Source organism: Ictalurus furcatus, chromosome 16, assembly GCF_023375685.1.
Source record: "Ictalurus furcatus strain D&B chromosome 16, Billie_1.0, whole genome shotgun sequence".
Classification (NCBI taxonomy): Eukaryota; Metazoa; Chordata; class Actinopteri; order Siluriformes; family Ictaluridae; genus Ictalurus; species Ictalurus furcatus.
Genome location: NC_071270.1, coordinates 29,310,787 through 29,321,688, shown reverse-complemented (window position 1 = coordinate 29,321,688; position 10,902 = coordinate 29,310,787). Strand labels below are relative to the sequence as shown.

Below are 10,902 nucleotides of genomic sequence, written 5' to 3'. Positions count from 1 at the left end.
CTAAATGCAATCTATATAGTGAACGCAAACAATTTGAGTGTATTTTAAAAGCTATTCCAAAATGTTTTATTCATTTAGTACAGAACACTTTTCTTAACTTATCCGTTCTTGTTTTAATTAGGTACTGTATCCTACTCTTCTATACCACAGTGATATTCTACAAGTTTATGACAAGCTAACTGTATAAATCCAGTATATTAGCTTTCCAGTGGCCACCTACTGGTCAAAAGTTATAATGACATGCTAATAATGCTTATATCTAATAGCCATTTTTGCTACTCCTCCCCGTATTTTGTCCAGTTTTCACCAAATTTGGCTCATATCATCTTGAGACCTGAATATCAAAAAGGAATTTTGATATTCAAAACCATTCTCCTGTAATGCACTGGCAAACGCATTAAAAAAAATGCTCCCTCCAATCCTCTAGTACTGCTCGATGGGTCCCACCATCTCTCAGGGTACAAGGAAGACCTGCATCAAGACTCTTCTCTGTTCTGGCACCTAGGAGGTGGAATGAACTTCCTCTAGATGTCCGAACTGCTGAGTCACTGGCGGTCTTCAAATGACATCTAAAGACCTACCTCTTCCTAAAATACTTAATTTAGCACTTTGTATTTACAAACAAACAAACAAACAAACAAACAAATAAATAAATAGTGTTGTCCAACAGCGTTTTAAGACTGATGGTATTCTTAGTCTTAGTGAACCAGTATCAGGACATATTTATTGATAGAGATTTCAAAGAACTTCTGTAAGTTGTTCTGGATAAGGACGTCTACCGTAAATGTAAATGTAAATGTAAAACAGGATTTGAGGGTGTATCTCAGCAATGCATCTATGTATCATCATGACACATATCTTCAGGACCATGAATGTACCGAAGACGTTTTGTGACTGTGCCACCTTGTGGTCAGGAACTGTAACGAACGAATGAATGAACGAACGATAGATGGATGGATGGATGGATGGATAGATAGATAGATAGATAGATAGATAGAGGGTGCATGGTGGCTTAGTTGTTAGCATGTGTGCCTCTCACATCCAGGGTTGGGGGTTCAATTCCTGCCACAGCCCTGGTGTGCAGAGTTTGCATGTTCTCCCTGTGTACTCCAGTTTCCTTCCCCAGTCCAGAGACATGCATAGTTGGGTGATTAGCATGTCCAAAGTGTCTGTAGTGTGTAAATGTGATTGTGCCCTGTGATGGATTGGCACCCTATCCAGGGTGTACCCCGCCCTGTGCCCCATGCTCCCTGGGATAAACTCTGGGTTCCCTGTGACCCTGTAGAATAAGCAATATAGAAAATGGATGGATGGATGGATATATAAATTACATATAAAATGTATTGGTGTGTCTTAATTTACTGCTTTATTTATTTGCATGTATAATGTCATTATAAATGTATATTTTGTATTATGTTTAAGATAGATAGATAGATAGATAGATAGATAGAATAATAAAGTTATCATTTTTTGAAAACAGAAATTCATCCGCTTTTGAGACCGGTGTGACGTATCCACCTCCATGTATGAGTATGACGTCACTTGTACGCGCCGTTATTTGCGTCATCGGTGTGTGACCGGTGCAGTTGGAGCAGAAGAAGCAGAAATGGCTGCAAGGTTACTGAGAGCTGCAGTCCGGGCTTCGGCTGTGTGCCGCGTTTCTCCCGTTCCTGTCCTCAGCAGGGGCATGGCGGCCGGAGGTGAGCGGGTTAAAGTATATTTTATTTCAGTAATGACAGCTTTTAATTTTTATTTGTCTTCGATATAAAAGCTCGTGTGAAAACAGGCCAAGGACAAGCAATGGCGTCCCGAGGATCAGATCTGCTCGAATAACGCACTACATTCACTATTCAGCTACACTAAACTGGTTTTATTTATATTTTAGTAATTGAGTTAATTTATTTTATTCTTCAAAAGCGCGTGAGGTTTAATAGAGTTATCAGAAGGTTATCACTTTATAGAAATAACTTAACGCCTTCTTACGCGGCTAACTGCTTCCGGGTTGTAACTGTTAGCTTTCATTTACATTTGTGTTTACATCAAAATTTCACTATTTACTCTTTTAACCTAGTGTTTTTTTTTGTGTGTTTTTTTTTTTTGGTGTTTCTTTCTTTATTTATTTATTTATAATGAATTGTTAATGATCAAAGAGTGACATTTTAATATACCTTTCCAGAAAAAAATAAATTTCATGTGCTGGGCTAAAAAATTTTTTTAATTATTTATATATCTGACAATGTCTTTAATGATTAATGAAATATATTTCATGTGTATTTTAGTTATAAATATAGGTGTGGAAATTATTAGCATTAAGAACACAGTATTGTGTTCCTGCAAACATAAAGAGCAATGTCAAGGTTAAAGGTCATGCTCTGGGGGACAAGCAGTGCTGGGATTCGAACTTACAACCTTCTGATCCATAACCACTGAGACACCACTATAATAAATGATCAGGGCTGAGTTTCCCAAAAGCATCACAAAGATGAGAATGTGTTAACGTGGGAGGGAGAATTCAGTGTGATGCTATTTAATTGTTATTTGTGCTGAGATGCTTTTGAGAAACTCCATACAGTTTTTTTATGTGAACTTCAGGGAACTCATGTCCTTAACAGGGGGGGGGGGAAAGGAACCTAAAAAGTTTTTAAAGTTCTGGAACTTCATGTAGATGTCTTCATGAAGCCTGTTTCTGTGTGCTTGGTGACCTGAATGTAACGTGTGTGTGTGTGTGTGTCTCTCTGTCTGTCCTTCAGGCATTCCCACTGATGAACAGCAGGCCACTGGGCTGGAGAAAAAAATTCTGAAGTCCTTTAAGGCTGGCGCGGTACGAGCAGCTAAAGCTTGTTTTTAACACACTGATTGATCTGCTTAGAATGTGTGTTAATTGTTTGTGTGTGATGCTTTCAGGACCCGTACAGTGTGTTAAAGCCGAAGCAGTACGCTGGCTCCAAAGACGACCCACACATCGTCCCCTCCATTAACAACAAGCGCATCGTCGGCTGTGTCTGTATGTCTGCGTTTAAAACTTCTCTTTATCTTCATTATGTGTCATTTGTGTGTGTGTACTGTACATTAACTGTCTGTGTGTGTTGTAGGTGAGGAGGACAACACAGCCATCGTGTGGTTCTGGCTGCATGAAGGAGAACCTCAGCGTTGTCCATCCTGTGGCTCACACTACAAACTTGTTCCTCATGAGCTTCCTCATTGAGACTCTGTAAACATTCAGCTCTGTTTTTTTTTCCCCCGTGTTAAATAATATAACATTTATACACACAGAATTACTGCAGTTACACACCTGACTGTGGAAAGTGTGTCTCACCAGTTACTCTTAATAAAGACTTTAAACCTCTGTCTGTTTGTCTGTCTGTGTACATGGGGGTGTTGGTTTAATTGATTGACAGGTAGCAAGACTGAGTACTCGTACACATATACAAACATACATTTTTAGTTCAGTTAACAGGTATGTTTCTGTAGGAGATCCACACTGTTTCAGGAATAAACAGTCTGTGTGATTTTTTTTCTCTTTGGCTTATCCCTAATTTCTCCATCTGGGGATTAATAAAATCTTATCTCCCACAGTCGCTATGTGTTAATTGTCAGTACGTAGTACGTGTGGTCATTGCAGCTTTTTAATCAAAGGAAGACTTTATAATGAGGTTTTACATGAAGTGTGAAATAAACTGATGGGAGATGTGCTGTGAACCTCAAGAATGCTGAATGAACATCAGGGTAGTGCTGATCTGCTTCACAAACTGATTTACATATATATATGAACTCGGGGCGGGAAAGAAATGTCCTCCCACATTTCCAGCAAATTTCTGAATGTGTAAATATTTGTATTAACATGAAAAGATTCACCCCTAATAATCTCCATCACTGAATTGGCTACATCACTCTCTCCTCTCCACTAATAACTGGTGTGTGGTGGGGGTTCTGGAGCAATATGGCTGCCATCACATCATCCAGGTGGAGGATACACACTAGTGGTGGTTGAGGAGACACCCACCCCCCCCCACCCCCCTCCCATACTGTGTAAAGTGCTTTGAGTGTCTAGAACAGCGCTATATAAATAAATGTAAGGAATTAACCATGAAGAGCACATCTGGACAGAAAACTCAAGTGAAATAAATCTATTTTATATAACTCTATAATGATATAAACTCGGATAAAATATGAATAAAGCACTTTCACTCCCAGCTGTCAGAGATGTGGGCTAGTAAGATAAATAACACACAGAATTAAAACATCTGCACAGGTAAAAGCAGTAAGGGCTTCTGTTTCTCCTCTGTAAGTGAATTTGACACAAATATTTTGTGCAAATTATTTAAAAGTCTATTAAATATTATAGTATATTAAATATAGTAAATATTTATGTCCAATCTATGAAATTTCGCTGCTTCAGGCTGACGCGTCACGCCCCTACTATCAGGCAACGTTTTCCCGTACAGCAATCTGATTGGCTGATGCAGCTGTCAATCACACACTGGGCTCGGATGAGGGTTGGTTGTCTCGTGCGCTGCAGTTCGGTTGACACGCAGCACATCTCTGCGGGTGTGTGCTGGGGCGCGCGCGGATTTTACATGAACACAATTTTTATCAAATAAAACAACACTCATAAACACACACAGATACACACGCTCGCGCGCTGCAGAGCCGAAATGGAGTCGTATGATATTATCGCTAACCAGCCGGTGGTCATCGATAATGTAAGTATGATGATGTCACCGATCCACACCCTGTTAGCACAGTTAGCATAGCCCGCTGAATGACAATGGCTTTGTGCGGCTAGCGCTCTATGCCAAACGCTAGCTTATTTGTTTACTTTATTTATCTATTACATTTGTTCGTTCGGTAGGTTGAACAACAGATGAATAAATCTCTTACTTCCCCTCAGTGTAATCATGAATAATCCCCTGATACAGTCTCACTTCTTCTGTGTGTTTATATCAGCACTGAGCGCTAACTGCTGCTGGGAGAGGAAACAGTTAGCCCTTAGCTGTTTAGCTAATGTCATACCGGCTGTGTAGCATAACATGCTAATCTGTTAGCTGTGTTTATTTTATTCTGTTTCTACAGCTGTGTGTTTATTATTAAAGTGAATCCGATAGCTGACTGTTATTGTGGCTGAAATGGCTCGTCACTGCTGTGGACCCGCCTAACACATACACACACACATACATACACAATATTAACTCAACACACAAGATGATGTTATTTTACTGTAGATTTGCAGTCACATCACCACACTGTTCATCAGTCTTCTGCCAGTCTGTGTGTCTGTCTGTGTGTGTGTGTGTGTGTGTGTGTGTGTCCTCCAGCTGTGTCTTATGACTGAACACAAACTGAACATCCACAGTCTGAAACTGTAGAGCTCTTTTGTGCTAATAAATAAAATGTAATATTATGACAGATAAAATTCTTAGAGACACACGCAGCAGGGTTATTTCTGTGTGTTATGTGTTGTTAGTGATTGTGTGTTAACTGTGTTCTCTTTAGGGTTCTGGTGTGATTAAAGCCGGGTTCGCTGGAGATCAGATTCCTAAATACTGCTTTCCTAATTAGTAAGTGACTTATTGACATCATCAGTGTACCTCAGTCTGACTTTAATGACTCTGTACCTTTTAATAATAATAATATGCGCAGTGATGTCATTATACTTTTCCTTCCTTTATTTAAAAATGTCACAGAACTTAAATCACGTTATTAACATTTACACCACGGCGCTGCTGAGTTCTGGACTGTGATTGGTCAGAAGGTGGTGATTAATTCTCTATAAAAGCGGCTCTGACAGTAGCGCAGGTTTATATTAATGCGCTCATTCTAAATACGCTATCGTTTCTATAGTAACAGTTCATTCACAGGGATGTGTATGGTGGACACTTGACTGATAATAAACAGATTAATAAATTGTTGATGGGAAGTTTTCTGTAAGGAGAAATGTGTTTATGTAACATGTATGGAAGGAGTCTCCAGTGTTAGCACTGTGTAACTGTCAGGTAAAGCTGTAACTTTGTTTTCCCAAATCTTCAGCACAGTGGAGTTTACACTTCTTTACTGTTTCTCTGTAACGTATGTAACAAGCTGCATTTTTATTTTTTCTTATTAACGTGAAGAGAGGGAATAGAGAGAGGGAATAGAGAGAGGGAATAAAGAGAGGGATGGTGAGGGAACGAGTGTTTATAGCTGCTTCACCAACACTAAATGTAAATATAAAAGAATAAAAAGTACTACATATTGTTTTTTTAAATAATCAATTGTAATAGTTTGTAAATTGCTGTGGTATAAAAGGAATAAAACACTTGGACGTGTGGGAGAATAATCAGCTTTGGGCTGCACACGCACACATGTATTTGTATTTTACTGTAACACACAGTTTAGTACTGACTGATATTGATTTATTTATTTATCACATTCAATTGTGTATTGTGTTCAGTGTGAGTATGTGTGTGTGTGTGTGTGTGTGTGTGTGTGTGTGTGTGGTTTAATAAACATTACTTCTGTGTTGTTGATTGATGTGCAGTGTCGGTCGGCCCAAACATGTGCGTGTGATGGCCGGAGCGCTGGAGGGGGATCTGTTCATCGGGCCCAAAGCTGAGGTAACGCACTCTATACACACATACACACTGCACTTGCTACACTGAGCACACTCTACAAATTGCAAAACTGTGTGTGTGTATGTGTGCAGGAACACAGGGGTTTGTTATCAGTTCGGTACCCAATGGAACATGGCATTGTTAAAGACTGGAATGACATGGAGAGGATCTGGCAGTACGTTTACTCTAAAGAACAGCTGCAGACCTTCAGTGAGGAGGTACTGAACATTCTCTCATACACATTTGTCCACGTTTCCCAGTTACTAAGCAGCAGTGTTCTCATGTCCTTCACCACTTAAATGGTGTGTGTGTTGTATGATCCCCTTCTTGTGAGAAAGCACTAACAATTTGTTGTGTGTGTTCAGCACCCTGTATTATTGACTGAAGCTCCTCTGAACCCAAGTAAAAACCGCGAGCGTGCAGCTGAGGTCTTCTTTGAAACCTTCAATGTTCCGGCACTTTTCATCTCCATGCAGGCCGTGCTCAGTCTGTGAGTAACACACACACACACACACACACACGAATATTGCGGGTAACTGCGAGGTGATGGTAAACTGTGTGTGTGTGTAGGTATGCGACGGGCAGGACGACAGGTGTGGTGTTGGATGCGGGGGATGGTGTGACCCACGCCGTGCCGATCTACGAGGGTTTCGCAATCCCACACTCCATCATGCGTGTGGACATTGCGGGCCGGGACGTGTCCCGATTCCTCCGCCTGCTCCTGAGGAAGGAGGGGTACGACTTTCACACCTCTGCTGAGTTTGAGGTCGTGCGCACTATCAAGGAGGTAGGGCACTACAATAAGAGCGGAGCCTAAACTGCATGGCAGTACTGGCTGATGGGGTGGGGGTGTGTGTGTGTGTGTGTGTGTGTGTGGTGGTCTGTGAGCTGTATGCGCTTTCCTCCGGGTGTGTTACTCCGCCCTGTGACACAGCATGAACAGCAGTTTGAAAAGATGCGGTTGGCTTCACGTGTCTCGGAGAACACACGTATTAGCCTTCACCCTGCCCCAGGTGGTGAAAACGTTTTATCACATTTAGCCCCGCCCACACAATATGATTGGATGAAGAGTGAGCTAATAAACACCACTGTGCCAAGTTTAGTGTGTAATTAATGTAATTAACACCTCTGTCTGTGTCTGTGTGTGTGTGTGTTTTCCAGAGGGCGTGTTATTTGTCCTTGAATCCTCAGAAAGATGAGACTCTGGAGACAGAGAAGGCTCAGTACACACTACCGGACGGGAGCACACTTGATGTAATTACCTGTTACTCTTTCACTCAACATCACTTTGTGTGTGTGTGTGTGTGTGTGTGAGTGTGTGAGTGAGCAGTGTGCTACAGTAAAACACCTCCATGTGTTTTATTTTCTCTGCCAGATGAATTTAGTTCTTTAGTCATGATACTAAGAGAACTGAACATGTGGGTGGAGCTAGAGACAGTGACAGCACACAGTGTTACTTACCATAGTGGAGAAGTGTACAGACTAATAGTGTGCAGTTTTAGATGTGTGTGTGTGTATTAATTGCATAGATTGGGCCAGCGAGATTCCGGGCCCCGGAGCTGTTGTTCCGACCTGACCTGATTGGAGACGAGAGTGAGGGAATCCATGAGGTTCTCGCCTTTGCCATACAGAAATCAGACCTGGACCTCCGGCGTACTTTGTTCTCCAACATCGTCCTAAGTGGCGGCTCCACGCTGCTCAAAGGTGCTGTATTAATTACTGTCTTAACCAGTGCTCAGTTATGGTGTTAATCACCGTGTTAATCGGTGTGTTGATAACGGTGGTAATTGTGCGGTTGCGTGGGGTGGCACGGATTATTTAACCAACACGGAACCGTGTTTCTAATGACCTCATACAACTAAAAGCAGTGTAATCATCCAGTATAGAATTAACACACAGATTCATTAACACAATGTTCAGGTGCAATGAGTGCAATTAATGTGAAGATTTAACTCTGTGTGTGTGTGTGTGTGTGTGTGTGTGTGTGTTAGGGTTTGGAGACAGATTACTGAGTGAAGTGAAGAAGCTCGCTCCCAAAGACGTCAAAATAAAGGTTCATCAGTTTACTGTGACATTAACACTAACACTTCTTATCATTACTGTTATTATTAACATTGAAGTGTGTGTGTGTGTGTGTGTGTTTGTTTCAGATCTCAGCACCACAGGAGAGACTTTACTCTACATGGATTGGGTGAGAAGATGTTGAACACATTTTTGTGTGTATAAAAGTGTGTGTAAGAGTGTGTGTGAGACTGTGTGTGTGTGTGTGTGTTTTACAGTGGCTCTATCCTGGCTTCGTTGGACACCTTTAAGAAGATGTGGGTTTCTAAGAAAGAGTATGAAGAGGATCGAGCACGTGCCATTCACAGGAAGACCTTCTAATAAGCCCCTCCCACTGCTTCACCCATGCCCCGCCCCCTCCCAGCTATGACACTGCGGCTGATTGGGAGTGTCTGTGCAGTTCTGATCTCTCTCTTTCTCTCAAACACACACACACACACACACACACACATTTACTACAGTGTTGTAATGGTTTTGTCCTTCAGCTTGTCTGTGTGTTCCAGTCTAAAATTAAGGGTTTTTTCTTGTTTCTGTAAGTGTGTGTGTGTGTGTGAGAGAGAGAGAGAGAGTGCTTGTGTGAGAGTTGTTATTGCCACTCCAGGAATGATGTTGGTCAGCTCTAGGCCACGCCCCCATGTTATTAGTCAGGAAGTGAAGGCATGCTGGTAAACATGTCCACACACACACACACACACACACACACACACACACACACACACCCAGAAACCCGCTCAGTGGTTAGTTTAGAAACTTGGACTCTCTCATTTAAATATTAATTTTACTTTGTGTGTGTGTGTGTGTGTGTGTGTGTGTGTGTGTGTGTCAAGGGTTCGTGGTTTGCAGAAAGCCCTTAATGCTTTCTGTAGAGAGCTTGTTGAAGTAGTGAGATGTCATATCCTGTGGGTGGGGTATGCAGTATCCAGTGTGGCATGGTTTTGTCTGTTCCCCCTCTTCAGTTGTCTGTTATGTAACTGGGAGTGGGTGTGTCTTTAACATATTGGGTAGCCATGACAGCAACAACTATGAGTTCTTTATGCTTTGTGATCATATTGTACCTTTGGTCACTCGACTGATATCACCATGGAAACAGCTCCAAACTTCACCACTGACTCCCGCTACAACATTTTTTTTTGTTTTTTTCTGCTTGTTTTAATTTATTTTGATTTTGCTATGGAAACTTTATAGCATTAGCAATATAGCCAGTCAGTTTATTGTAGTCACGAGTAAAACACGTGATATTAAACCCTTCAGACCCCTCACCTAAATTCTGATCACATTCCACTGTGTGTGTGTGTGTGTGTGTGTGTGTGTGTGTGTGGTGATAGAGCAGGTTTAATGATTCTGGATTAAAAGACAGAGTTTGACAGTTAGTCAAAGTCAGAGTAGTGCAGTGTGTCATTATTAAATCATCTCAATATTTCATTACATTTGCTTTTTACACACACACACGCACACATATATATGATTCAGTGGATAATAAATCAGAAAATGTGGCCAGAGATTTGTTTCATAAGAAATAAAAACTGAAATGTGTTTAAATTAAAATTTTCTTCTTTACATACAGAAGCTCTGCACATGAACTCTCTTTACTGCTTATGTATAAATTATAAATAAATTAATTAAAAACTTCATCTGGTGTTGCTGTAGCAGAAATGTCCATCAGTCTGATCTCTCTCTCTCTCTTTCTCTCTCTCTCACTCACATACACACACAGAGAGAGAGTCATAAATATGTCTAACATGGCTGGACTCTGGACGTGTGTGAGAGAGAGAAATGATTGGACTTCAAGTATTCTGATGAAGTTTTGGATGTCCTGGTGTAGAGAACTAAAGAGCACTGCTGTATATTATTGATTATCCTGCAGCTCTGCCTTTTATAAATCTAGTGAGTTTTTTTCTTGGAACGTTAAACAGGTTACACAGTAAAATCAGAGACGCTGTGATGAGGAATCTGAGTTTATCAGCTGTTTTTCTCTCTGTTCAGATGAGATGATGAGGATAATTTCACCCTCAGCAGTGTGTTAGGTTTTAGAGTACACTGGTTTTGTTGCTGCATTTCATCTCGAAAACATCAGGCGTGTTGTGCCAGGAGAATCCGAGGGTCATCACAGATTTGTCATTTTGATTTGAAAGTATTGAAGAATATAGAAAAAGTAGCTGCTGTAGAAAAAAGCTTCAGGTTAGGTTTACTACCGTACTTTACCCATTTAAAAAAGAAAAAAACTAAACTCATTTGTCTTTACTAAAACTCC

At 40.9% G+C, this 10,902-nt stretch overlaps 2 protein-coding genes across 2 annotated transcripts; both read left to right on the top strand.

Annotated features, from left to right (window-relative positions):
• Window positions 1-1,541: 1,541 nt before the first annotated feature.
• LOC128620298 (cytochrome c oxidase subunit 5B, mitochondrial) lies at window positions 1,542-3,346 on the top strand. Its single transcript, XM_053645175.1, has 4 exons — window positions 1,542-1,700; window positions 2,751-2,821; window positions 2,905-3,004; window positions 3,093-3,346. Exons 1-4 carry the CDS (start codon window positions 1,607-1,609, stop codon window positions 3,203-3,205), a joined length of 378 nt encoding a protein of 125 aa, XP_053501150.1. The 5' UTR covers window positions 1,542-1,606; the 3' UTR covers window positions 3,206-3,346.
• Window positions 3,347-4,504: 1,158 nt separating this feature from the next.
• Window positions 4,505-10,282, top strand: actr1b (actin related protein 1B). Its single transcript, XM_053645174.1, has 11 exons — window positions 4,505-4,703; window positions 5,494-5,558; window positions 6,518-6,593; window positions 6,683-6,808; window positions 6,956-7,080; window positions 7,161-7,377; window positions 7,752-7,844; window positions 8,120-8,294; window positions 8,582-8,643; window positions 8,741-8,781; window positions 8,870-10,282. The coding sequence occupies exons 1-11, from the start codon at window positions 4,656-4,658 to the stop codon at window positions 8,970-8,972; spliced, it is 1,131 nt and encodes a 376-aa protein (XP_053501149.1). The 5' UTR covers window positions 4,505-4,655; the 3' UTR covers window positions 8,973-10,282.
• Window positions 10,283-10,902: the final 620 nt, after the last annotated feature.

Bases quoted from the DNA above. Each gene is read 5' to 3' on its own strand.
- LOC128620298 (XM_053645175.1), top strand. From the start codon at position 1,607: ATGGCTGCAAGGTTACTGAGAGCTGCAGTCCGGGCTTCGGCTGTGTGC. The intron at 1,701-2,750 runs GTGAGCGGGTTA...TCTGTCCTTCAG, and splicing joins CAGGGGCATGGCGGCCGGAG to GCATTCCCACTGATGAACAG. The intron at 3,005-3,092 runs GTATGTCTGCGT...TGTGTGTTGTAG, and splicing joins GCGCATCGTCGGCTGTGTCT to GTGAGGAGGACAACACAGCC.
- actr1b (XM_053645174.1), top strand. From the start codon at position 4,656: ATGGAGTCGTATGATATTATCGCTAACCAGCCGGTGGTCATCGATAAT. The intron at 7,081-7,160 runs GTGAGTAACACA...GTGTGTGTGTAG, and splicing joins ATGCAGGCCGTGCTCAGTCT to GTATGCGACGGGCAGGACGA. The intron at 7,378-7,751 runs GTAGGGCACTAC...TGTGTTTTCCAG, and splicing joins TCGTGCGCACTATCAAGGAG to AGGGCGTGTTATTTGTCCTT.